This window comes from Rhamphochromis sp. 'chilingali' (assembly GCF_963969265.1).
Source record: "Rhamphochromis sp. 'chilingali' genome assembly, chromosome: 12".
In the NCBI taxonomy this organism is placed as follows: domain Eukaryota; kingdom Metazoa; phylum Chordata; class Actinopteri; order Cichliformes; family Cichlidae; genus Rhamphochromis; species Rhamphochromis sp. 'chilingali'.
In genome coordinates, this window is record NC_137939.1 from 30,641,053 (window position 1) to 30,667,707 (window position 26,655).

At 39.1% G+C, this 26,655-nt stretch overlaps 3 protein-coding genes across 9 annotated transcripts in view; 1 reads left to right on the top strand and 2 right to left on the bottom strand.

Annotated features, from left to right (window-relative positions):
- magi3a (membrane associated guanylate kinase, WW and PDZ domain containing 3a) overlaps positions 1 to 11,357 on the bottom strand; it is a 107,794-nt gene extending 96,437 nt beyond the window's left edge. The window contains exon 1 of one of the 2 annotated variants that reach the window (XM_080899979.1): positions 10,074 to 11,357. In XM_080899979.1, the coding sequence (XP_080756105.1) occupies positions 10,074 to 10,380 (307 nt within the window). In that variant the 5' untranslated portion in view covers positions 10,381 to 11,357. Of the gene's footprint in view, positions 1 to 9,529; positions 9,555 to 10,073 lie in introns of those variants that run through there. The other variant, XM_080899980.1, reaches the window with a different exon arrangement.
- Positions 11,358 to 11,536: 179 nt separating this feature from the next.
- LOC308407975 (tyrosine-protein kinase STYK1) lies at positions 11,537 to 16,900 on the top strand. 3 transcript variants are annotated; one of them, XM_080899984.1, is made up of 10 exons: positions 11,537 to 12,363; positions 12,524 to 12,607; positions 12,910 to 13,053; positions 13,185 to 13,385; positions 13,472 to 13,653; positions 13,747 to 13,830; positions 14,033 to 14,250; positions 14,411 to 14,451; positions 14,590 to 14,686; positions 15,186 to 16,900. In XM_080899984.1, exons 2-10 carry the CDS (start codon positions 12,559 to 12,561, stop codon positions 15,355 to 15,357), a joined length of 1,188 nt encoding a protein of 395 aa, XP_080756110.1. In that variant the 5' UTR covers positions 11,537 to 12,363; positions 12,524 to 12,558; the 3' UTR covers positions 15,358 to 16,900. The 3 variants fall into 3 exon arrangements, with proteins under 3 accessions (XP_080756110.1, XP_080756109.1, XP_080756108.1); XM_080899983.1 differs by having other exon boundaries at positions 11,537 to 12,607; XM_080899982.1 differs by having other exon boundaries at positions 11,537 to 13,053.
- Positions 16,901 to 17,229: 329 nt separating this feature from the next.
- tmem269 (transmembrane protein 269) lies at positions 17,230 to 25,371 on the bottom strand. Of its 4 annotated transcripts, XM_080899374.1 has the most exons (8): positions 25,123 to 25,361; positions 24,558 to 24,609; positions 23,518 to 23,567; positions 21,500 to 21,647; positions 20,858 to 20,955; positions 19,688 to 19,831; positions 19,375 to 19,575; positions 17,230 to 18,920 (listed from the first exon to the last, which is right to left on the bottom strand). In XM_080899374.1, exons 4-8 carry the CDS (start codon positions 21,538 to 21,540, stop codon positions 18,811 to 18,813), a joined length of 594 nt encoding a protein of 197 aa, XP_080755500.1. In that variant the 5' UTR covers positions 21,541 to 21,647; positions 23,518 to 23,567; positions 24,558 to 24,609; positions 25,123 to 25,361; the 3' UTR covers positions 17,230 to 18,810. The 4 variants fall into 4 exon arrangements, with proteins under 4 accessions (XP_080755500.1, XP_080755501.1, XP_080755498.1 ...); XM_080899375.1 differs by having other exon boundaries at positions 21,500 to 23,567; positions 25,322 to 25,371; XM_080899372.1 differs by lacking the exon at positions 23,518 to 23,567 and having other exon boundaries at positions 25,123 to 25,362.
- Between the last annotated feature and the right edge of the window lie 1,284 nt (positions 25,372 to 26,655).

Below are 26,655 nucleotides of genomic sequence, written 5' to 3' on the forward strand. Positions count from 1 at the left end.
TGTTTACTTCTCCACCTGGCTGTACAGCCTGTCAACAGAAGTGTTGAATCAGTGTGAGCTGTGCTTCTCTGCCAGATCCTAAGGAGCCCCTTGACACATGGGCTTTCAGGCAGTCTGGGCACAGAGACAGCAGCGATGCCACTACATAACAGCTCTGCTAGGCCTTGGACCAATCCAAAGGAAGTCTGATATCATGAAAGCCAGACGAGAGTGACCACTGGCCCCAGACTAGCTTACAGCAACTTCTTTTTCCAGAGCCAAATTTCGGACCCTTTAAGAACAAGTTCTTTGCTCATGTTTTCACTTTTTTCTTCAGCCAAGAACCCATTTTGCTCACTTAGCAACTCTGTCAGCATGAGATTCATGCGTTCCATTATTAGGCTGTGGTATACAGTTACTTAAGATTATGTCCAAAAAGTCTGCTCATATCAAATCATTGCAGTTTTCTTTTCCCAGAACTGACTTTTTATAAACATGAGAAAGAAAATACAAATTGTGAATCCACATCACAGTGACAGCAGTTGGGCTACATTCCTTTTTAGTGAATGGATTCACCAGAGACAATGCATGCAATGACTACATCCACTTGAGTGTGATTTTCTGAGCTTTTTCAGTGTGATAACTTGACTCGCATCACAATGAGTTATGACACTTCATGGCTGCAGTGCCTTGAAAGCACTTCATTTATGGAACAAACACTAGAAATATGATGACTGGCATTCAAATTATGAGCCTCGACTGATCCTTGATGCTGATACGCTATAGTAATAAAAGAAGATTAAGTCCTCCTCTGTGCAACTCAAATTGGTTAAATGTAGGTCATCCAAGGAGAGAAGCAAAATCTAGTGTTGTATCAGTCATAAACAGAAAAAACATAAGCAAAGGAGCTGAGATTTAAGTAAAGGAAGAAACTGTCGTCTTGAAGTAAAAGTGCCACAGAAGCTTTGCAAAATGTTTGCCAGAACAAGCACCTGTTGGTAACAATACACTGGTGGAACTTTGCAGCACTTCTCACTGTGCCCAACAAATTCAGAATATCTGCACATGATCAACATTTGCCAAGAATCAATCAACTCCTCCTCCAGGACACAAATTGACGAAAATGACTGAAAGAAATTGAACAGATCAAGGAATGTTTCAATTACTTTGGATTAATTGTGGAATAAAGCTGTAGTAACTCAACATCACTCAGGAGTCTAGTTTATTTTGAGACATGTTCTGCTGGAGTAAAATACTTTCCTGTGACTGGATGGGATGACTGAACAAATAGCACTGACCGAGCAGCTGCTTAAACTTACCCTGGAAAACTGACAGCTAACAGAGCCAAAGCCAGTGTCTGTAATCTCAACAAATGTAATATGCCAGGGAACACAGTGAAAACTAAATACTACAGAAGGTGATAACAAGGACAGGAAATACAAATACCCAGAGGTTATTTGGACAGTGGCAGATTAAAGTTGCAAGTGCATGGTGGGAAATATACAGAACTAGTGATGCCCTAAAGTGAGCATGTGCTAATTTACAAACTATAGCAGAACTATCTTCTTAACTGGAAAAACTGGACTTTTTTTAAGCAAGCTCTCTTTGAGAGCTTGAGCAACACTTAAAAAAACAAAACAAAAAACAACTGACTAACTATTGTCTTGAGTGACTGTAACCATCACTACAATGTCAGGATTGCAGAGAGACACGTACTTCTGCTTACTTTAAACAATGAGTTATGTGCATGTGATCCCTTGAGTCTATTTGGTTGAAGAACAGTGACGGCACACAGCTGCCAAAGAGAGCGAATGTGTGTATCGTTAGGAAGGGGGGTGGATTTGTCGGCGTGTTTGTGCTTGAGTTTAAAAAAAAAAAAACCTCTCAAGCACAGAGAGTGTAGGTCCTCTTCTTGGTTCATGGACAAGAATGACTCTGTGATTCGTGAGCTACATTTGCTTATTAGAAGGAAATAAGAGAACGTCCTCATGAGCAGAATAAATAGTGAGAAGGCACACTGTCAAAGCGGATGTAATCACCGATCACTGTTAGCTCGCAAGTACTCTGTGCAAAGGCAAAACATCATGATAGTGCTGCAAGTTAAATATACTGAGCACAGCGTCCTTCTGGTGTCCTCAACTTTTCATAAAGATCAGAGCCTTGGGCAGACGCATTGGCCACGGATGCGTTAGCTGCCTTAACAGGGAAGAGATTGGCCCCGATCAAGAACCTGTTAAGGCAGCTACGATGCAATGCAAGCTAAATTGGCTGGCCTGAGATCCCAACACCTATGAATTCTAATGGGGACAGTCTGGGAACTTCATCTCCACAGAACATGAAATCTCACCAGGGATAGCGAAAGGAGAGCATACGATGCATTATTAACATAAGAGGATGAGAAAACAGCCACCTCTCCCACTGCAGAGCAAAAGCATCTTTAGATAACGCAAGAAGTTTCTTCATAATTCTAGTAACAGTTAGAGAAAATTCATTTTTCGGTTCTCTTTCCTGCAAACAATTTGTGGCTCTTAAAATTGTTTTAAATTCTTTTCAGATCCGTGAATGCACAAATGTCTGGGCCTTTTTGAACTGTTTAGTTTGAAAGCAGCTAAAGACTCCTCAAAGATGAGTAAGCCTAACTACTAATGCATGTTTAATTTATCTATTAATAAAGCTTATCCGTGTTCTAAGAGAAACACATGGTAGCTGGGTTTTTTTATTCTTCAAAAGGATGATTTAAAAAAAAAAAAAACAACACCCTCCCAAAAAAAGAACAGAAGAAGAAATGAGGAAGCCTCATGATAAGACATGAAAAACTGACTCCCCCAGTTGTCATGCAGAGGTTTGGCACAAACATCAGCCGTACTGCAGTCCTGAGAGCAGCTGGCTGAGTAGGGAGTTAGTTTGAAGGTGTGTGAAAAGGGCGGTGGGCTTTATATCCGTTTGATATGAGATGTTGTCATGGGCACAAGCAGAATGGGCTGAAAATTGATTCTTTGAGGTGGAGTACCACAACTAAACAGCTGAGTGGGCTGTGCTTGCAGAATGAGTATTGACAAAGGCCCACCAATGTGGGCGCATGGCCAAAATCTAAAGTACTACAGCCAACCAGCTCTGAGACTGAGTCTTCTCAACTGATTTATTATCCAAAGTGTAAAGAAAGATCCCATTACTGCTACCATGCTTTCCTTCAGTATGATTGAAAAGATGTACCAATAAATAGGAGAAAAATTGCGGAGGAGAGACTCTGGCAGCAGTCTTTCTCTATGATTGCATTTGGTTTGAAAAAGCGACCAAAGGTGGACACCAATTCAAAGGTGCCTTAATTTTTCATTATAATGCACGCTTCCAGACATATATGTATTCAGCGCACATAAACTGGTTACTTGCAGACATAATTGGAAATCCTGACCGTGCAGCGTGTTTAAAATAGTACGAGCTGCCTAGATGAACAGCAGGCAGAATCATTTCAGACAGTCAAAACAGGGATCAATACCATTATTGTGATTAATGGTAACATAATCGTTTTCAGTCCCGAGATGATTATTGCTCTTTCTCATCTTATTCGACCTGTTCCTCACTGTCAAATCCTCCATTTCTTCTCCTGCTATTCTCGCTCAGTCTTACTTTCATGCTCCCTCCTATTGTCTGCACGCCTCCATCTTTGACCCCATTTTCTTTTCTCAACACCTGTTCATCATTTTTTCCCCTCCCCTGTTTAAATCCAATAGCTCCTTCAAAAGAAAATCCTTCTCAGGGAAATTTCCAATGAGCGACATGCCAGCTGCCTCTTCACTCTGTTCGCATTATTGCCTCTGCTGTAACACCGCGGGGATGGTTCGTACGGACCCAGCCAGAAACAAAGTCCCCAAATAGGCTCTCCACAGACAGCGGTGATTGTGCATCTGGAGGAAACTTGGTTCAATCAACTATCAAATGATTTACCTCCCTATATTCCTCAATCCACATCAGCACCTGCATATTGATTCATAACAGCCTGGTTCTATTTCTGCTTTTAAACAACGTCCTTAGTTGCAGCTTACAGTTGGATAAAAGGGACCTTTTCTTAAGTTAATTGGTCTATGGCCAGTCTGTCCTTGAACACATGAGAGTCAGATGGCGCTGCATTTCTGCTAAAAGCACATCGTCTTCATGTGTGCTGTGTGGCAGCAGCTCACTCCAGCCCTGCTACCTCCTGCTGTTATTTTCCGATACAGGAGGCACAAACACTTCTTATCGTTAAGCTGGTAGCAGTGCTCAGCGTGGCAAAACAATGATATTGTTAACTGGTGATGAGAGAGAAACAGTTAGCTGTTACCACACAAACTGCTTCACCAAAGCTATGCAAGAAGTCACTCATTAATGAATTAATAAAAACACACAAGCTTAATGTTTTGTAAAAATGCTTTGGTGCAGTCTGTAACTGCTTTTAATGTCTCACAATTTTTTGCTTAACTATATTTCATTAGTAGATGCCTTCTCTATATCTCTATATCTTTCTCAGAGGACACAAAAAACCCCAGACAGAATCGTACATTCACAGTGAAAAATATCTTGGATGATTTGACTTTCTCGGTGCAAATAAGTGTTAAAAAATGTCAAAGCTTCATTCATGTAGTGCAGCAAAACAGGTTGTCTTAACAAATACATGGACAGTTTAGATCCTGACATCATCTAATAGGAAATGGGGCTAAAAAGGTAGAGATGCATCACTGTTGCAAAAACCCCAAGGAATAGTCAAGTTGAGTAAAGGAGGCAACGAGTCTTAAAGGAAAAAAACGTGCAAGTTTTTCTGTGTATGTTTCTTCTCTGTCGATTTCCACCAGCAGTAACCTGGAGACACTGCTGCTGCTGACATCGCAGCATGACCACTCAGTGAGTAGAAAGAGGCAGTCTTGGTGAATCAGCACACACACTCATCTCCACTGCCTTTGAACATGCCTGCCAAGTTGTGGCGCCTGCCAATGAAAGGTATGGCTCATATGAAGATGCTATCTTTGTTGCTGGCCAGTTCATTACTGCAATGCGGCTCTACGAACAGGACTGGCAACGTAGAATGAAGTTGAATCCCAGTTTGCTAAACTTCTCGGGGGGGGGGGGGGGGGGGGGGGAGTTCTGACATCTGTTGAAGATTACAAAATTTTAAAATTATGCAGAAATCAAAGAATTTAAATAAGTCCTACTATGCAAACCTACACTGTCCCTGTTCTGTCATTTTTTTCCCCTTAACATTGAACAGAGGAGGAGAGGAATGCAAGATGATGTAGGCAAAAGTGAACAAGGAGACTGTGAGATAGTGCAGAGTTGTGCTTAGGAGGAGCTACTGAAGGAGAGGGCTTCACTAATAACTGAAGGGGCTTTGCTACTAAGGGATGGAGGGAAGAAAAGAAGAGGAAGACATGTTCTTCATCCATGGCAAGTGCTGTCATCTGGGGAGTTGAGCAAACCATCATCCCATGTCACTGATTGGTGTAAAGGCAAAAGGTGCAGAAGTTTGGACTGGGGAATGAGCTGGGATTCCAGCCAGTAGGAGGCCATGATGGATGGATGTGACTTAAATGTAAAGATGCGTACACTTTAACAGGCATAGAAAAAACCCATTGAAGTAGAGACCGCAGAAACTAAGGGTACCAATAAAGCTCCTTTTGCACTTGTAACACTGACTGTGTTTTATGGCACTCAGATTGTAAAGAGAAATCTAATACACTTCAAAGTATCTGGGTATGCAAAAACTTTCACCTTCTTTCCAAGGTAAATTCTAGGACAAACCTGGGCTTCACAGTAGACGCACAGGGAAAAAAAGCAGCAACTGGAACCGAAGTTACATTTACCATGGGGAGAAGGAGCCACAGAACCAGACACACGCTGACAGCTCGTCTCAGCTGGGTTAGAGCAGCTTAGTCGAAGCTCTGACTGAACCTGTGAGGGAATCACATTAACACAAACTGTGCGCTTAATGCTCCGCTGTACTCCTGATGGCACACGTGTGAGATATGAAACTCGATGTTACACCGGTGAGACAAAAAAGAAAAGAAAGTGAGAGTCTCTACTTTAGACATGAAAAAGGAGCAAATTACCAAGTGAGGCTAACGTTGGTAAAGAAATCCAGTTTTCAACAATGTAATGAAAAAAAAAAGACAACTAGAAAACCTCCAGTGATTCGGCAATGGATTCCAAAATCAGGAACATTTAAAATAGTCAAGACTGTCTTCCTGTAAGACAATCTACAAAGCCATTAAATAGATGGAAACAGCTGGAATTACACTAATAATAACTTTAACAGACAAAACACCAAACATTATGAGCTTCTAAGATTTGAGGATTTGGTTCTTTTCTGTGTCATAACAGAAAACTGAATATCTTTCGAATATTTCGAACTGTCCCTTTGATCAAACGGCACATTTCAAGACATCACAGTTAGTTTATGGAAATAATCATAGGCTGAAAAATAACACCTTGACTCATTCAGGAAAATAACAGAATTCAGTCATGAACATAATTATTGGTTGCAGCGCTAAACATAAGGTGCACTTAGTAAAGGTGCTGAATTCGACATTTGCTCAGCAACAGCCATAGCATCAACTACACGCATGAAAGCACATTTTCAGGTAGTCGTCAAAGCAAATTAAGAATGGAAAGTAAAGCATTTCATCATATTAACTCACTCCTGGAAAGCACCGAGCATCACAGGTTAGTGATATATGACAGCGTAAGAAGATCCAAGGAAAAAGGCCTAACAGGTGGAATAAAATCCACTGAAATTATCTCCTACTTTATTATTGAAGTTTATTGTTACAGGATTGCTCATGGCAATGTCTTCAGGATTCTTTTTTGGCTCATTAGTTAAAATGGGGGTTACATGCATTAAAAAGGACTTTATTGTTCAAATCCTCAAGCAAGATACCCGAGGTGCTTTGGATAGGCAAGCGTGATGTCAAATGAGCTTCCTCACCACTCCCGTATTATTAAGTGGAGTGTGTTTGCACTGAATTACATATTTTGAATACTTCCTTCCTCCCAACCCACACACACCCACCCCGACACACACAACCACACAGACAAACAAACAGACTAGATCGCCGGTGTTTTTGATTTACATGAAGAAATTTTTAAAAAACGCTTCTCTGCAATAAAAAGGCTCATGTGGCATCTCAAGATACCTAGCTGAAGCTTAATTCATCTGTTGTATGAACAAGGAAAAATATTCAAAATCAAGAAAAATAAAAGACTTCATTTCTGTTTCCTTTAAAGAAAATGTCACTTTTATTAACACCTTAAGTAAAAGGTCCAGCAGAATCATCCCCCGCTTTATTGTAATGTTATACTTGCATTACTTATATGCGGGTACATTTTAACACCACATTTATCACAAGACTTTCTAAGTCTAAAAGAGAAATGTGTTAACTGAGAAAACAATTAGCACTTTGAAATGTGACAATCTAAATCTCGCCTCCAGAAAGGTTTCCACGTGCTTTCCTTAGACAGAATTTCATGACACTGTAAAAAGTGAACATTGGTCTTATCATCATCATTATCCATCTGTGAGACTTTAAAAAAAAAAAAGAGACAGAAAATTTTCCAAGAGCCTTTTTTTTTATTTTATTTTTTTAACAACTTCAGTTACAGACCTGATTTGTAACTAAGGTGCTTCAGGACCTGGGAGGTAAATGGCCCATCCATTAAGCTCCATGAGGCAAAAACAAGCAGATCTATGTCTGTTTACAGCATTAATCAATGACCTGCCCACTCACAGGTCTCTAAACTGCGACAGGTAACGGCCGTCACTACCTTTCTACTCTCAATCGTCCCCTCAAGGTTACTGCCTTGCTCAGCTCTCAGGATGGGAGCTGCATATTGAGTGCATTGGCTGGGCAGGAGCCAGAGGACCACTAGAGACAAACTTCTGTTTTCTGTCTTGATGGCAGAGGCGAAACATCAACAACTCTCAGCTTTGATGAAAAAACAAAAATGTTATTTGATTTTAAAGCTGCAAAACTGTCGTGGCAGAAAGGTAACATTAATATTTGGAGTTGGGACTTCGTCTTGTAATTGGAAGGTTGCCTGTTCGAGCCCCGGCTTGGACAGTCTCGGTCGTTGTGTCCTTGGGCAAGACACTTCACCCGTTGCCTACTGGTGGTGGTCAGTGTCCGGCAGCCTCGCCTCTGTCAGTGCGCCCCAGGGTGGCTGTGGCTACAATGTGGCTTGCCATCACCAGTGTGTGAATGGGTGGATGACTGGATGTGTGAAGGGCTTTGGGGTCCTTAGGGACTAGTAAAGCGCTATATAAATACAGGCCATTTACCATTTAATATGATCCAGTAGAAGGGCAATGCAAGATTGTTAAATTAGTAGTAGGAAGAGGAGCGCATAGATGCAAGAAGATTAGGAAAAAAGTATCAAGGCAAAAGTGAGAATGAACATAAAAGATTAGATATGGTAAAATATCAGAGGTGATGGGAAATAGCAAAGTGTACCGATAAGCCATAATCGGCTGTGGGGTGAAGATAAGGTGAAGACAAACTAGGCAACAAGAAAAGATGGAAAATTTCCATCAGGTAGACACCTGAAAAATTATTCCTTTTCTAACTTCTTTTACTGTTTGCTCTGCAAGCACAAGGTAAACATGCAATAATGTACTATAACATTTTTTTCACTGAAGGGGACAAAACCTAACCTAAACAACCACAAGATCCACAGCTCTGTACTTGCATGTCTCCTCTCCTAACTTTGCAATCTCGTGAGAATGCAAGTTTACAAGAATGCCAGTCGGCTAACATATGATCTGGTCATCAGCCACTAGTCATCCTGGCAGGCAGCGGCCATCAATAATGGATGATGCATGAATTAATCATGGATGAGGGGACAGATCTAAACACACAGTGAGGTCCCATGGGGAACAGAGGAACTGATGGTAAGCAGCCTAGAGATGAGCAAGTGCAGCTTGAACATCACTTAAAATGCATTACGTAACACAAGGTCAATAAGAAATGTTTGCAACAGTGTAGGTGTTGAGAACTGACCTAATGCAATAAATATATATATATATATATATATATATATATATATATATATATATATATATATATATATATATATATATATATATATATCTCACCAGTACATCCAAGAATATTAGAATTGATACTTATGTATTGTAATAGAAACCAACTACAAAGTAAATATAGTCAAGTGTGTGTGCAGCATTCTGGCAACTAAAGTAGGTGCATGTGTGTAATTGATCCAATTAGACTCATTCTCACCTTTACAATGCAAGCGAAATGACATAGTCTAACAGGGCAAGGTAACCATTAACAAATCCCTTGCCACTATTATGCCTCCATTTACACTCCTTCAGTTGGCTAGTTTGTATCCGGTATGTTTTTACACATATAATACAGTGGCATTGATTAAGCATGTATGTGCAGGACAGGAAGAATTATAAACTACCGCTAGTAAGTAAGATAACAACAAAGACAGAGCCAATAAGTGCACTATGAGCAGATCTACTGAACATAATATATCAAATATTTGAATAACAGTGTATATTTACCTTCATGCATTGAATTATGAGTCTCTTAATGTGGAACACACAAGCTCACAAGTGTAGATGTGACACTTGTGCAGTGATAAAATGAAGATTATGTGTATTATGCGAGTTCATGCAGAGGCCTGTGACCTTAATGGGGGTTCGTGTCTTATCTTTGAACCATGCAGATGTGGAGAAGATGAGGAAGCATGGTGAAACACAGCATGCCCTTTACAAATGCTGTCTGGCAGGATTTTACTCCAGTAAAGGGGTTGTGTAAATATGAGTCACCACATGAATGAATGAAAGAATGTGAAGTATGCTGATTGACAATTTAGATATGCTTAGGCCAACTGAAAATACAAGGCTGACCTGCAAGTCTGCTTCCAAATATAAACCAAACGCACACACTTTAACACAGGCTACCTCCTCATCTCAGTCACACCAGTCCACAGTTCTTATTTTCAGGTTCTCATTTTCAGGGGGGAATTATTTTAAAAAACACGTGTCAGGTTTATTTTCGTATGTAAGGATGTCATAGTGATTTAAAATAACATTGGACACACACCTGGTTTCACAGTCTTCAGGCGGACTGGCTCCCGAAAGTGGCGGATGACAGCCAGCGTGTCTCGGTTTGTGAGTCCGCTCACGGGAGTGCCATTAACCTCCAGCAGAACGTCCCCAATGCTGGGAAGCCTCCCGGCGTGACACACCAACGCCTCCGACACTATGTGTCCAAGATAGGGGAACTCTCCCAGCTCAGCGCCACCTCGCACCTCCGCTACAGTGACCAGCTCCCCGGAACCTCCCCACGAGACGGTGCACTCCTGCACTTTACTTGACCAGTGCTTCTTCTTTTTCAGTGTCTTGGACATTGTTGGTAGATGTTGAAAACCTATAGGGAAGTCCAAGAACGATTGTCCTTCAAAGCAACAACCGCTTCAAAACCTAAGACGCAATGACGCACGGAAAAATCATTGCCGATTAGAGAAGTTAATGATGCTGCTGCCTTGTGGTGTATTCCATCTCGAGGAAAACAACTCTTGGTTTTTTGTTTGTTTGTTTGCTTGTTGTTTTTTGCTCAGCTGCTCCTGAGAATCAAATATCCTTCCATTGACTTATCCGAGCATCACCTGTCCGCGACTGGAATGTGAGACCAGCTGCGTCAGTGTCGCATTGAAGCGGAAAGTGCTGATTCTGATGCTGGGGCGTCTCGATCCCACACCCCAGTTCACAGCAATGTGCGGTTAATAACCAACAGTAGCTTCCCCCGCACTGTTACACCCCGATATGTGTTACAGAGCAGGACGGAACCGGCGAGTCCAGCAGTTTGCGCGCACCAGTGCCTGTCAGAAAAGCGTGGGAAAAATAGCATATATCCCACTCTGGACTTCAGGAAACGCCAGCACATTTGACAACACTGACGGAAATAGTTTATTTAAAAAATAAAATAAAATAAAATACAGGAAAACGTGAAAAAAAAATGGGTTTATACGAGGTTCATCAGCTGCTGAAAAAGTCCTCTGTCACTGACAGTTCCTCATGCGAACCCACTGAGGCAACTTCACCCTGCGCACCTGTCCTACTCGCCAGCACTCCTCCATGGTGACATCAACAAGGCAGTCCTTAGAAACGGGAAAACACACCTGGTCCTCCCCCGAACTCAGCGGTTATCGGTTATCTGATCCTTTCAAAACACCGAAACTCTGCTCGTTGCGCCTCGTCGCGCGCTATGCGCTCTCTCCTGTTTTTTCCAGAAGCACAGCTGATTTTTTTTATTCTGAAAACTATGCAGCAGCATGCAACAGACGTGATCCGATTAGGCTTCGCTCCATAACTTTTTTTAATCGTTTTCCGTGTTGCTTTTATGACGGCAGGCAGTTCTGTCCAATCGGAGATGTGGGAGGCGTTCCCAAAGCGCGTATATTACGCCAATGGTGAATGGCAAAGGGTGGGAGTTCTGTGAGTGTTTTCAGTCCGTTGCAAGGTGGAGTTCCCCCTTGGGGACGCGTATTTTCACGTAGAACATGCTTGCAGATAGCCAGAGATGGGTAACCTATCTCTGTGTATGACCTTTGGTCTGCGGTTTGGATTTTTTTCTCCAAATTTCTTTGTATTCCTATTGCAAAGTGCAACAGCTTCTGAGTGATTCCTGAATTTTACATGGTTGCTTTAGGTCCGTGAAATGCGTTTGGAGATCTGGAACTAGGAAGGTTGTGTGTCGGTTAATTGTAGTAGTGGTTGTTGATATTTTGTGCAAGTCTGCCCTCTTGTGGTTGCCAACAGACTGAGGCTGGCATGTCATCCAAAGCGCCAGCTGGCAACATTCACTTGTAAAACTATTAGATTTTAACTAATCTTACACATCCGATGCGATTAATTATATATGAATATAGTAAATAAACATCGGCGTTAGCGCATTTAAATATACATTTTATTTAAGCTCACTAATTTAATTTTTTTTTTACCTGGTTTACCCCTTTTTCTTAACGCCCGTACCTGTTATCTACTTTGTCTTTCATATTTTGTCTGATGAAGCAGAGACACATTTCTTGTGAGATGTGTGTGTGTGTTCATCACAGTTTAGTGACTAACCTGTTTTGGTTGCATTAAGTGTGAGCATGACTCCTGTTAATGTTATCGTTTCTGTTGCTTTGCTAATAATTAACAGTCAGTCAACTTTCCAGCGCCACTCTCCGGTCAGCGCCCTCACAGTGCCGAGCCTGTATTCTGAAAAGCCGCTGATAACAGCTGTGTTATTATGATTTCTTTTCTCTTTTTCCCCCACTGCTGTTAATTTTTATATTATAAGGTCTGTAAATGTTTGTTCACCCGCACAATAGAGCCTCTGGTGTCAGGTAGGAAGACTAATTTTTAACATTTAGACTGTGCGTTGCTCGTTTTTTGTTTTGTTTTTTTCATTTTCAAATGACTTCAAAGTTAATTAGTTTTACTCAACACCGGAATAAAATTCTCGACTGGCAACCCTTGAATTGCTTTTGTTGATACGGTCTGCAGATTCTCCCACATTTGAGAAATGCGACCTGCTCCTAATGGACGTGGACACAAAATGTAGCAATGACACCTCTCTCTGTCCATCCTGTAAGTTTTAAACATGATAATGATTGCATTGCTATTAGCTGGAAGTTCATTTGCCTTGTATACACGACAGCTAGAGCATTTGACCCCTTCCTGATTTCTTAGTTTGTTGCATGTTTGTCACAAAGACAAAGATTACCGGGGTAAATACAAAATGCAGTTTTTAGATGATGGTGTAATTTCTCAAGGGGGAAAAAGCTATGACAAACGACCTGCCCCTGTGTGAAAAAGTAATTGTGAAATGGTGAAAGCAACAGCGTGTACTTTGAAATGTTCTGAACCTGCTTCTTTAACTTGTTTTGTAGATGAAGAGTCATCAGGCACACTTGCCCTCATTATAATCCCTTCCCTGTTGGCTCTGAGCACGGTGTTAGTGGTGGCTCTCATTTTTTATACTCTATGTAAAAATAAAGAACGACGACACAGGACTTCACCTCATTTTAAAAATGGTAGGAGCTGCAATAACTATATGTCAATTCATTAAAACAGCGTGAAATCCTTTAAAAATCTAACATATTTCTGTTTGAGTGTCTCATAGTAATGCCAAGTGCTTATTTACTTATATTTGCCCTTGTATCAGGCCAGCAGATTGTATCCCTGTCTACAGCTTCTGTAGGTCCTCCAAAGGTCCCGGCAGCTTTAGATCCCTGGGAAATCCCAGAAGAGTGTGTTCTTGAGGGACTAGAGTTTTGGCAGACTGGTTGCTATGGCCCCATTTGTAAAGGTCTGCTGAAGAAGAAAGGTGGAGCCTCTTCTGTCGTGGTGGTTAAGTGCCTTCGAGGTACTGTATAAATCTGATATAAAGCAAGGGTCATCACTGGAGTTAAGCTTGTCCAGTTTTTATTCTATTAATTTAATCCCATACAGATGCCTCTGGCAAGCCTGAAGCTAAAGAATTTGTTGAGTGGCTCCTCTTCTGTGCTTCAGTGTGTAAACATGAAAATGTGGTGCAGATGCTGCACTGTCACACCAAACGTCTACCCATGTACCTGGTTTTAGATGCCTACAACCCAGGGAATCTCCTTCACTTCCTCTGGACACTTAGAAATGTAAGTGATCCAAACCTTCTACCTATTCAGTGGCAAAGGCAATCTTCAATTATTCAATGTATTGCAATGACAAGGACTTATTTTTAACTCCAGAACAATTTAAGCACTGCAGATCCCTCGCAAAACTTCTCTGAGAGGTCAGTGTTTCTGGTGGCAAAACAGATTGCAGCTGGCCTGGTGAGTCACTTTTTTTAGACCAATTATTCCCAACACACAACTGGAATAAAACGAGTTCATTTTAGATGTCACGCCCTACAGCAGATGACATTCTGCCATTTCTTCCCCCCAAGATGCTGGAAAGTGTTGTTTATCTTGAATCTTGAATAACTGTTGCAACAAAAAGATTGACATGTTTAGCTGTAATTGGATCCTCCTCCAGGATTACCTGATGTCAGAGCACAGGCTGGTGCATGGTGATGTTGCTGCCAGAAACATCTTAATTGGCCCAGGCCTCTCGGCTCGAGTATCTGGCCTGGGCGTGGCATTTGAAGGACGCAAAATGGATTCAGCAATTAGACAAAGGGCAGCAAAGGTGCCATTGAAATGGCAGGCTCCAGAGCGGATTATGATGCTGCTCAGTATCGACAGAAGCGACGTGTAAGGGCAGAGTTATGGCTAAGGAAACAAAACAAAGACACACGATATATATTTTTTATTATTCACATTTTTTGTCTTTGCTCTTGTATGTGCATTACATGCTTTAAAAATCATGTTTCTATGAGTCACAGTGTTTTGTTTTGTTCTCCCCGCACACCAGGTGGTCATTTGGAATCCTACTATATGAACTGATCACTTTAGGTAAAGTACTGTCATCTTATCTGCCAAAGTTTTATAGTACATTTCTATCTTATCTTAATCCAAATCTACTAATTACTACAATCAAACCATTAACAACATTACAGAGCTAATAAAAAATGCTTTTTTCCCATACCTCAGGATCCCCTCCATACCCTGAGCTGAAGCCTTCAACAGTGCTTCCAAAGCTGCAGGCGTCTTATCGAATGAAGAGACCAAAGAACTGCGGTGGACTTTTGTACGTGTAATTCACCTAAAAGCAAGCAATAGACAGGGACGTATGAACAAATCTGTATGGAGTGTGTATATATATATATATATATATATATATATATATAAATACATGCATTAAGTACAGTATAGTCAAAGTCAAAGTCAGTTCAAACTCACAAAAACTGCATTAAGATTTAAAGTCCCTGCAATGAGGATGAGTTAAAGATGCAGTTTGCAGATTTGATAATAATTCAGATGACAAGATTGACACTCGTCTTTTCATGTTTAATATAAAACTGCTGCAAGAAGCTATCAGGCTTGTCTAAGAACCAGCACCTCTAAAGCTCACTAATTCACTCAGTGTTTGCTCAGTGTTTACCTCTAACTTTAAAAGTCTTTGTGACAGGCTATCCAGGATTGTGATTGGTTAGCTTCATATGATAAGCAGCCATGACAGTGATACTGATTTGCTTGTGAAACAGATGAAACGCAGATGAATTCTAAATGTCTCCATATGTATTTAGGTATGACCTGATGAAGTACTGTTGGATGTGGAGCTTCAAAGAGCGACCAGCATTTTCAGCCATCATCAAGCTGTTTGAGTCCTCGCTGCACATTGCTGATACAACACCGATTTGTATTTCTGAGGTCATTGACATAACTGAATATAAGAGAATGGCAGGACTGATCGAATAGACCTACGCTCATCCGCCACTTTCTCGGGTATACTTGTTGTTGGGGGCAAAACAACAGGTGCTGGTTGATGCAGTTATTGAATCAGCTAATCACATGGTAGCAACTCATTAAATGTAGGTATATAAGAAATAGTGAAAAGTCTTTCTGAAATTCAGACCAGAAGAAGAATCAGAAGAAACTATCACATTTTGACTTTAAACATGATATGATTGCCAGATGAGCTGGTTTGAGTGTTTTACTAGGATTTTACTATTTTACTAGAAAAATAAAGATACCCAGTGGGGGTGAAAATGCCTTACTGATGACAAAGGCCAGAGGACAGGTTGCTTTGAGATGATAAGAAAACAGCAGTAACTCAAATAAACTAGCACAGCCAAGGTATGCTGTGAAGGCACAATACACCAAACCCTGGAGTGAATGAGCTGTAGCAGCAGAAGATCACACCAGGTGCCACTCCTGTCAGCTCAGGAAACTGAGGCTACATTTCACACAGTCTCTCCAAAAGTGTACAACAAAAGATGGAAAACTGTTGCCTGTTTGATAAGTGTCAGATTTTGCTACAAAATTTAAATGGTAGGGTCAGAAGTTAGTAAAAAAAAAACCCTCTAAAGTGTGGATCCATCCTGTCTTGTATCACCTCGATAGCCTGCTGGTGATGTAATGGTGTCGGGCGTATTTTCTTGAAACACTTTTGGCTCCTTAGTACCAGCTGAGCATCATTTAAAGGCCACCTGAGTATTGTTGCTAACCATGTCAATCCCTCTATGACTACATTGTGCTTGTCTCCTAATGCCTGCAATGCTGAAAACTTCAAGTCATCTCAAAAATGTTGTTTTTGAACTTGACAATGAGTTCTCTGTATTCTAGTGGCCCCCAGTGGCCACTAACTCTAAAACCAGTAGAACACCTTTGGGGACGTGATGGCCCAGAAGACTAGCATCATACATGTGCAGCCAGAAAATCTGCAGCAACTGTGTGATGCCATCATATCAATATTGACCAGAATCTCTGAGGAATGTTTCCGGCACCTTGCTGAATCTATGTCATTAAGAACTCTGAAGGCAAAAGGGTAAATTGTCCAGTGAGTGTATGGTAAATATGTCAGTAACATTCACATTAGAGATCAATCACAATTTATTAATAACCGTGTATGGGTTTAGTTGAGACGTTGATAGCAATCCGACATGGTAAAAGTGACTACAGGAGTTCTAACATTTCCAGTTCAGTAAAAATATAATGAATCAAGACAATAATTCCAAGTATTATTTTTTTTATTAATACAGCCTTGTGGTCAAATTGTACAGATCTAAAAGCACAGATTTTAGTAATACTTGAGAACTTTTCCACTATCTTTGGGCAAAGTACAGTTTTTGTATCTATAATGCTCTTGGCATGCAGACATTAATTACTGTGACTTTACAGTTTCAAAACCAGAAACACCCAAACAGAAAAGCTGAATCCACCAATGAATGACAAGTACATCTGCGCTCAGTTCACTGTCGATTTTAATCGTAACACTGGTTATCGTAAACCATGTCGAGAATGAACTACAGTGATTTTAAATCATAACTGAATCAGAAGACATTACATTTGTTTTTGTTTTTTTATTTCTTAACAAAGATCTTGTGTTGTAAAATTGTGCTCCACTTGATTATCATTGCTTCAAATAGCTCTTTAAGGCAGAATAATAGGGATAACTTAAGTTCCAAAAAGCTGTGGCTTACAGAAGACTGATTAAAGTAACTAAAATCACTGAACCTAAACTGCGAGTGATTTCATACACCTCTGAGTGTGAGCTCAAGGATGATGGTTTTTTAAAGGGCGGGCAACAAATCATAATTTGTGTAAATTATGATTTGTTGCCCGCCCTGCTATCTTTAGGCCTGAAAACAGACACATTCAACTGTTACTCTGTGCTCACATTTCATCGGGCTTCTGAACAAATTGGTACAAAACTATATAATCTTCTCATTTCAATTCAATTTTATTTATACAAATCACAACAACAGTCGCCTTTATATTGTAAGGTAGACCTTACAATAATACATGCAGAGAAAAACCTAACAATCATAATCATTTGTTACTCACAATGCAGAGAGGCACTAACACCCACTGTGAAACACAATGAGAGATTTCAAAAATGCGTTCTTACTAAATAAGATCTACAAAACAAGTGATTTGTCTCAGATCAGATATATACTGGCCAATATCATCACACACATTATTTCCTCCACCAGCCTCTTCGGGTTTAATGTCTGCTGCACTATGCTTGTGATCAAACTCAGCACTGACTCTGACATTATCTTACCTTTAAGTTGAAGCAGAACGTGCAGTAATTTTACCCACTAGATGGCAGGAAAGGTTTGGAAGCCTCTCTAAGGGTAAATTCACACTACATGAGGCAGAAAACTGCTGGGGATTTAGTATTTCAACTTGACTCCTTATGCCACATAAGATGTTCTAAAGACACCTGTTGTGACATCACTAATTCATCACATCATTACAGTCCAGTGTGGATTTACTTACTATTTAAACCATAATGCCTCTTAAAACAGAGGCAAATGCATATAATAACCCAATAAAAAAAATAATCACACATTGATGAAATAAGGGAATCTATTGCATCATATAGTCTTGAAGCTTAAATAAAAGCCCCTAACTTACAAGAGTACTGGTCAGTAAGTTATTTAAAACATATATTCAAACAGCAAATCAAAATTGTGAAGGACACTACAATCATATTAAATAATTATATTTTCCTTTATCACTGGATTTAAGACCTCTCCGTAAACGGTAATGATCTCAATCCAAAAAACAAACGTTAAAAAATATAATTTCAATCAAAATGGGTCTACTGGATGAATTAAAATGACTTTGTTTTAAAGTATAGATGCAGAGAGGGCATGAAATTCTGAATCTCAATGAGATATTACTTTTGATTCATGGATTAGAGCACATACCTACATAATTGTTACTATTTCAGTAGCCATTTCTTTAACTACACTCAACACTATGAAATAAATATTATTAAGTCATTTGCGATAAACCACAACAAGTTAGAAGTAAGAAAATATTGGAAATATATATATTTTTTAAAATAATATTTAGAATCATACTGTAGATGTGCTTGCTGCCATGTGCTCCCAATACTGACCAAGATTGGATTAATACTGAAGAAGGGGGTTTAATAGATGACAGGATGAAGGTTAATCCTCACCAGTAACATAAAATGCCTTGCTAATCATTCTTACTGATTTTAGGTTCCCTCAGAGGTGTCATCTAAAAAAAACAAAACAAAATAAAAACATTAAGCAGAGTGCATGCATGTGATGCATGAATTAGCTTGAATCCTCCACAGCAGTAAGACGCAGCAGTAATCTGTAAGCCTTGGTTCACCTGGACGGGCTGAGGTAAACCTGTTTGGGAGTGTTTTTAAGCGTGCCAGCATCCCTTTTACACTTTACTGCTCCATAGGGATGTTGGGAACAAAATGTAGGAGACAGACCACAGCAGGTAGTACATACACGCAGGAGGGAAGGAAGAGCAGAACAACATGATGATTCCTGAGAATAAAAACACAAAAAAGAAACTGAATGTCTGCACGAAATGAAGGTGTTGCACTCATTATCTGGGCTTCAATAATGTTTTTTTCCCCCAACACTTCTTATTAATATCGAGGTGTTTACTAGATGCTTTGATCTGCAGAATGGACTGATTAGCCAGCATTCCATCTTTATCACAGCACAAAAACATTTGAATGTGGAACAGCCAGGACATTTTTTCCAAAAAGCAGCTTCAATGAATTTAAATTCAAATTTTGGCACAAAGCGATTTAAATTTACATTTGGACTGGGATAAGTTAAATAAATGTTTCCTTGTGGTTAAGTTTAGAATTCATAAACACATGCAGTAAGAGGCTCAAACCTCATTAAGAATAAATAAGTAAATAACAGTAAAAACATTTATAGGTTTTGGCAGTTCCGGTTAAGATTTTCAGATTCTTAAAAATTACTTTACCTCCAGCGTAGACTACTTTCTTCCAGGCCTGCGACTCCAGCACTCTGTCATGAGGGTAAAAGTTCTGGCTGATCATGAAGAGGATCATGGCAACTGCAATGACTCGGAGCAATGCCATGTTTCCCCCCGACAGCAAAGAGGCACTTGCCAAGATGGCCGACGAGTAAATACAGGGCAGGCCACGATACATGAAAGGGATGCCTATGAGGAAAAACAACACAAACTATGTCCTTACTTTGCAAAGTGATGATTGAAATTAAAGACTAAATTGAAAATGACAGTGTTAAATAAGACTACATTTTTTTAAACTTACCACTGGAGAAGAAACAGAGGCGGACAAAGACAGAAAGGACGTAACACATGCACAGGATGTTGTCGAGCAGATCAGATGTTCTCAGGAGCAATGACGTCGCAATCCCAAAGGTCGTGAAATCAGCAAAATCATCTAGCTTTGCACCTGAACATGAAAAAGGAAGGTTTGGCATGTTTGCTGCTGATAGCTGTACTAATAAGCTTTAGAAAGGCTTGTGTCACACTGCTTCTATTAGCATAGCACATTAATCGTGAAAGCCACAGTAGATGTATTATGTCTCTTCAGCACTGATCTTTGCCAGTGCCATGTCATGTGACAGCCGTGCGGTGAATGTGCAAAAATTTCTCAAGTGGAAATGTCAGTGTCAGCCCAACAGGCAGGCATTCTATAAACAACATTCTCCACTGCCTTATCTCTTTATCCCTCAGGAGCACATAGCATGTTTTCAGCGGATGAGGATGAGGTGATTCAGGCCACGGCACAGATGAACGAGGTGGAATTCCACAGTCCAGGGTCAACAATTTTAGCAATTTCAGATATGCCGAGAACCCAAAGCAACAGGATAAAATAGACAATTGGGCCATGATCCCGTGGAATTAGGCTGCTTAATCAGAAAGTTATTGTTCATTTGACAAAATACGTGGGGGGCACAACAACACCCACCTGCAAAGTCATGCAGAAAAGGCTTGTTGAGACACAAAGCCCCCTGCAATGTGCAATGTGCAGCCAACAATGTATTGTGATGCAACTGAAAACTATTTTGGGATCTCAGAAATTAGGAATTTGCAGACTGGAAGCAATGTCAAAGCTATTTATACTTTCCCTTTTACTATGAGGCATTGGGCTCTTTTGTAAACAAGCCACAAATATAGTCCTTAAAGCGTAAATATGCAAGTATTTAAATATGCATTCATCTTGTCTTGTCTAGAGCACAGAAATAACTTGAAAGAAGTTAACTTGATGAATCTCAAATAACATTGCATAAATTATTCATGACTCTTCTGTTGGAAACATAAGAAGAGTTTTCAATTGCAAAGGTTCCCTTTACTGGATCTCTTTGTGTGGCCAAATTAAAAAAGCTCAGACAAAAAGATTGTGCAGCAAGCCCTGCCAACACCACAGTGGAAGTGTATCTTTGGTAAGTGCTATTGACCACAACACTCCACTTACCCAGTGCAGAGCATGCATTGAGTTGCCTGGCAACTGCTCCATCTGCCAAATCCAGGAGGTAGCCAATCAGAACGAGCCAACACGCAGCGTGATGGTGCCTGAACAAAGCCAGTCATTGTTAGGTTGAACAATTAAGTAAAAAGGGTTAAATGTCTGCAAGTTCAAAAGTTCTGACAATGTTAGAAAAGTCTCTTTTTTTATATACAGAAAATTGCCATTTTTGGGAAAGCAAACTGTGCCTTTAAACTAAACCTAGAGCGGCTCGTAATCTGTTATAAATATTATGATTTTCCTTGATGGGCTAAACACAGGATGTTAATAACATTGTTGTTTGAAAACACAAACAATAAAACCACAATAATAATAATAATAATAACAATAATTGAAAACACTTATATGTTTGCTAAATTATAGCTCAGCTTCTGAAATACTACTTTTATTTTTTCTGTTGTGTTTTCTGATTTATTCCTGGGTTTTGTGAAATTTTGATTGATTTTATTGCGTTGTGTTTAATGACTAAAGTTTGGTTATTGATGCACAACATCATTCATTTCCACACTCATTCACATAATGATTCCTCCTTACAAACTCCGCCCATCCAGCAGCTGACAAGTAAAACCCATTACTCCTTTATTTACTCACCCATTAAGGCTGCTGAGAATCGAGGCCATGCCCATGACCATGTTGGCAACTGACAGTGCATTAGCTGCATTTTTACGCGCAAACTCCTTGATCTGAAGTTCTGTGGCCCGATCGCTCAGAAAGAGTTTTTTGGTGCACTGAAAGAAACCTGAGACCAAACGATAACAGCAGTTAGTATTTTTCTGTGTTAGGTCAATAATCTCTGCTGAGGTTTTAGAAAAACAAAAGCTAAAGCCCTACTGACAGAAGACCACACCAGATGGCATGTTGATGCAAGTGTCTGAATTGGTATAGTTTACTAATCATATTTTGGGATTTAGACAAACTTTAGTTCGAGCACAAGAAGAAAAAAAATGTAACAATTCTGAAATGTAATCTTAAACCTTAAGTATACCATCTATTACTTGAAAGAAAAGAAGTATTTACACACTTTATCATGGGAATCATAATGCAGGTCTTTTAATTTTGTTTTTTAAAGGAAAATATTACTCCCTCCTCTTATGTAAAAGAAATGGCACTTACCAAGATGCATGATTATTGGCTGGAGACCAACCTTACGATACATTCATCCCTTTTCAGATCACTACAATGCATTTGTTACTGTACATTAAGTCAGGTGTGTGCAGCCTACCGCATGCAACATTAAGGACTGCCTCATTATCTGCTTGTTATATTATCATTTATACTAATGAATCAAACATATTACACATGTTTAACTGTAGCAAAACGCTGTCCAAAATCACATGCAATAACCTCTAAGATCAAAGATAGTATTTGAAAAATAAATAAGTCAATAGCATACTAAATCTGAACAGGATGAATGTAAGTGTTAAAACTCAAATGTGAACTCGTATCATGGATCAAACACACACAAATACTGGTGTGGGGAACAAGTATGGATACTTAGGGGACTACTACATACAGCCTTGGCTACAGTGAGAGTGAGTTGGACCTACTGCGTTGACACATACCAAACAAGAGATCAATTAGCCTGTTAACTCTGGTCAAAACAAACTGACCTTACACAAGGACATGGCAGCAGCATTCACACAGCTTAAATTAACATTAATATTAATAACACAGCAGCCCAGGCTTTAATGGGAACTCTGTCATTAAAATTAACCTGCAACCCACCTAGTTTCCTAGTTGGTTTGTTTTTTCATTATATTGTCAATATTAATAGTTTATAACCAGATTCTATCAGTTTGGATGACTAGGAAAGCAGTATATAAATGCTGTATAAATTCACTATTTATACATAACGTTTCTCATTGTTGTAATTCAATTACATGGTTCTTTATCTTTTCCTGTATTTTGCTTGATACAGCAAGTCAGTACTCAGACCTTTAAGCCATTTTATAAGGGCTTTAAATATGGTCTGTTAAAATAAGGAACAAGTTTAACAGTGTTTATAGTTTTCAGGTCTGGGACTGTTTAGTTCAGCTGCAACCATTAAACAATGTCAAAGTTTGTAAAAAAAAAAAAAAAAAGCTGATTTATTTTGAAATTAAATAACTTTTTTTTATCAAATATAAACAAGTTTAAATTAGCATTCCCTGTTTATTCAGGATTTAAAATTTAAAGCTCAGACAGCATTCAAAGAAAATACAAACAAAAATATAAGACAGAAGGATGTTTCAAATACTGTTTCAAAGCAATGTATACACTATTAATATTGATAATATAAGCCCCTGCAGTTCAACAATTGGAAATAAACTGCATTTTATGAAAAACAAGCTTGCAGTATTAAGACTACATTCACTATTGCAGTCAGCAACGTGGAATGACTGCTGACACAGCTTCTCTCCAGCCCAAAAACTCCCCCTCAAAAAACAAAAACTGGCCCCACAAATTAAAAAAAATAAATAAATTCTTTTCTATCTGCCTCCTCTTTTGTGAGCTTTTTTTTTTTTTTTTTATATATATTTTTAAAACAAGTCACAGTGCTGTCCAAGACAATATGCACAGATAATGACCTGCAAAGCTTCAATATATTTAACCCTTCAAGTGTTTTTCACCCTGAACTTCCTGTGATTCCAAAGCCAGGCGAATTCAAGAGACTCTTCATCTGAAAGAAAACAGCGTATGAGACACAACAGAAAGCCAACAATCACTTGCACTTTAACTTGACAGCATGCTTTTTTACTTTTCATTCAGAACTTTAGCCTAGATTGCAATTTGGTATTTAAATTACTATCTAAATCTTTTTTTACAGGAAAAACAAAGCACAACAGTTAATGCAGATAAGATTCTGCATTAAATCGGGAAATCATGGAATTGCCAAGCTTCCCATATAATCCAGTTGGTTAACTTTTGTCACCCTAAGCATCATTAGAGAACCACGCATGCAGCTTAAACTAGCTAAAAGATTTTACTGGCAAGTTTTAATCTAACCACTCAATTCACTCTCTTGGTCACTAATAAAAAGAGGAGAAAGCCAGAGCCAGAGATGCACTGTCAATTTCAAACAGGTCTCTATTTCTGGGTTGCCCCTAATGAGTGCAAAGCATGACGGGAAGACCTTTGTTATGTAATACCCTATGTTTCCTGGTAACAACTAAAAAGACCAAATGGAAAACAAGGAAAACTCAGAGCTCACGATTCACAAAGGTCGATAATCTTAAGTGAATGCACTGGACAATTTAAACTATATACTTTTTAGATTGAATGTGTTCTGAAATGTTGACATATAGTAAAAAATATATGGTGATGAATTTACAATTAATGCATAAATGATGCACAGCTGTTAACGAAGGTTAACTGGGCATACTGAATATGGTGTGGTGCTAAAGTAAGCATTATAATTAGTATATGTACAAATTATAGTCAGTATACAATAATGAACAATAATAATACTGAAGTTGTAACACGAGAAGAAATTTCTCCTATAAAATGTGTTGGTCGTGCTGTGTATGTTTATAAAACTTCTGTCCAAACATCATCATATTTGTTTTCCAGCCCAATTTGATGCCAGTACACCTCAGCTTCCATCCCTGACACCCATGCTGAGGTGTACGGTAATCCAGATTAAGAGAAGAGAGTGAGAAAGGGAACCTACCAGAGGAGGACGTCAGGTGGACCATGATCATGTCTGGCTCAAAGTGCAACAACTGAAAGACAAATTAAAATAAGAGTATTTTTATTACACATACAGTACTGTTCCGGATATATACATCCTTATTTATAATTGCAGATCTACTGGGACTATTTGAGAATTGAGATTAGAAACGATCTTCATAAACATCCCAAAGATCCTAAACAAATGACAGCCATGCAATATCCCTTTCTTAAATCCTTCTGTCTGTTCGTTCTAACCAACAGGACCTTCACATCTGGTCAGCGGAAACCTTAATGCGCAGCGCTCTATCCTAAGAATCGGACAGATTCTGCAGGGTCAGACAGCTCCATCCTTCAGAACAAACACATCCCCGACGACTTGAGAATAAAATACACACCGATCTTAAATGTGTAGAGGTGTTTGAGTCCCCACCCCCAGCATCGAGGTTTAAGCAAGATGTGCAACTGCGTCACAACCAGCTGGACAAAAGCCCAGCGAGCCTAAAATCTTGGTATAAAATGTACTTGTTTCATCTAAATTTCATATAAAATGCGTCACATCTTACCTTCGAAGGAGCTCCACTGATTACTTAGTGTATACAAATCAAAGGATGGAGAAACGCACGCACTGGGATCCTATAATCTTATTTTTCCTCGTTATGTATTTTTGTTCTGTTTTTCAGCAGATCAATTTGAAAATGAATTTAACGCCTGAGTTTAATGTTGCCACGGCCTCAATTTCACAGTCATCACACAACCGGTTACCTGTCAACTTCCCAGCCACTTTTTCAGCGGGTCCTTTTAAAGTCCAAGGATAAGTCCGTTGGAACATTCCACCGGAAGTGACGCCCCTGTTGTTTCTGGATTTTTCTGAAATAATGTTGCTCAACTCTGTTGACGGTTACCGCTGAAGTGGAAGTGACATTGAGGAAAAAACACATGTATTGTTTATTTATTTATTTGCATGCTAATACGACGTGCGAACACAAGTTAATATGTAACAATATGGAAACCTCAGTGATTACAAGGCTATCAATATTTCAGTGACGCAAAGCTGTGGATCACTGAAGCAAATATGCAACACTGTTTATTATCTAAATATTTTTGTTTGTTTGATGACTTTAAGTGGCTGCTTTTCTGTTTGCAACACGTTTGCATATTAACCTCTTAAGCCCCAATTACTTAACATTTCTGAGGCATTAAGCTGTCACAATGAAAAATAAATTATGAAACACAATGAATGGAGAATTTCTATTTTTCTTTACATGGAATTAATTTTTGTTTAAAATCAATTAAACTAATGCACACATCCATTTATGTGCTTATGAAATCACCACAAGTCAAAAATCTTAACAGATAATACCAAGTGCAATAATCCTTTCTGTCATCGTTGTATTTTTACTCAGTTGTATATAGTATTTGTATTTGTATTCTATTTTTATCTTATTGTATATTTATTTTATTTTATTCTACTGTATATAGTATTTTATTTTATTCTATTCTGTACAGTTGTGTACTGTATTTATTCTTATTGTATTCTAATTTTTGCCTCATAACTTTTGCACTGTCCACTTCCTGCTGTGACAAAACAAATTTCCCACGTGTGGGACTAATAAAGGTTATCTTATCTTAACACTGAGTCATATTAGGATTTAGAAAGTGGTGTGCTGTCTGACTTTTTGTCTTTGCTAACTGCCTCCGCTTAGCATTTTTTCTTTTTTTCACTGGCAAAGAAAACTCTAAAGTCAAAAATCATTGTTGGTCTTACAGGTGGCTTTTGAAAACCCAAAGCTCACTATTTACTTAACCCTAAACTGAATAAGTAATAAAATAAATAAAATAGGCTTTTGTTTGCTTGTGTGTTCGTGTTTTTTTAAATTATTATTCTCAGGTTTGTTATAGTGTATTACTGCAACACATGATATAGTCATTATAGAGTGACATAAGTTAAGTGGCAAAATGTTAACAAGTGACTCTAAATGTACAAGCTCTACCTTTTCTCAAGAAGTCCATGTACATGAATTCAGTTTACTTAACAAACTCACTTAAGCACAGATTAATGAAGCATTCACTACTGTGTGTGTGTGTGTGTAATACAA

What these genes read in the sequence shown, in the direction of transcription:
- tmem269 (XM_080899372.1), bottom strand. Translation starts at nt 24,588, where the DNA reads ATGATCATGGTCCACCTGACGTCCTCCTCTG. An exon ending in CAATGCATGCTCTGCACTGG is followed by an intron (nt 19,832 to 20,857) that starts GTAAGTGGAGTG and finishes TTTCATGTTCAG; the next exon opens with GTGCAAAGCTAGATGATTTT. An exon ending in GAAAGTAGTCTACGCTGGAG is followed by an intron (nt 18,921 to 19,374) that starts GTAAAGTAATTT and finishes TTTTATTCTCAG; the next exon opens with GAATCATCATGTTGTTCTGC.
- LOC308407975 (XM_080899982.1), top strand. Translation starts at nt 12,846, where the DNA reads ATGGTGAAAGCAACAGCGTGTACTTTGAAATGTTCTGAACCTGCTTCT. An exon ending in TTCACCTCATTTTAAAAATG is followed by an intron (nt 13,054 to 13,184) that starts GTAGGAGCTGCA and finishes CCCTTGTATCAG; the next exon opens with GCCAGCAGATTGTATCCCTG. An exon ending in AGTATCGACAGAAGCGACGT is followed by an intron (nt 14,251 to 14,410) that starts GTAAGGGCAGAG and finishes CCCGCACACCAG; the next exon opens with GTGGTCATTTGGAATCCTAC.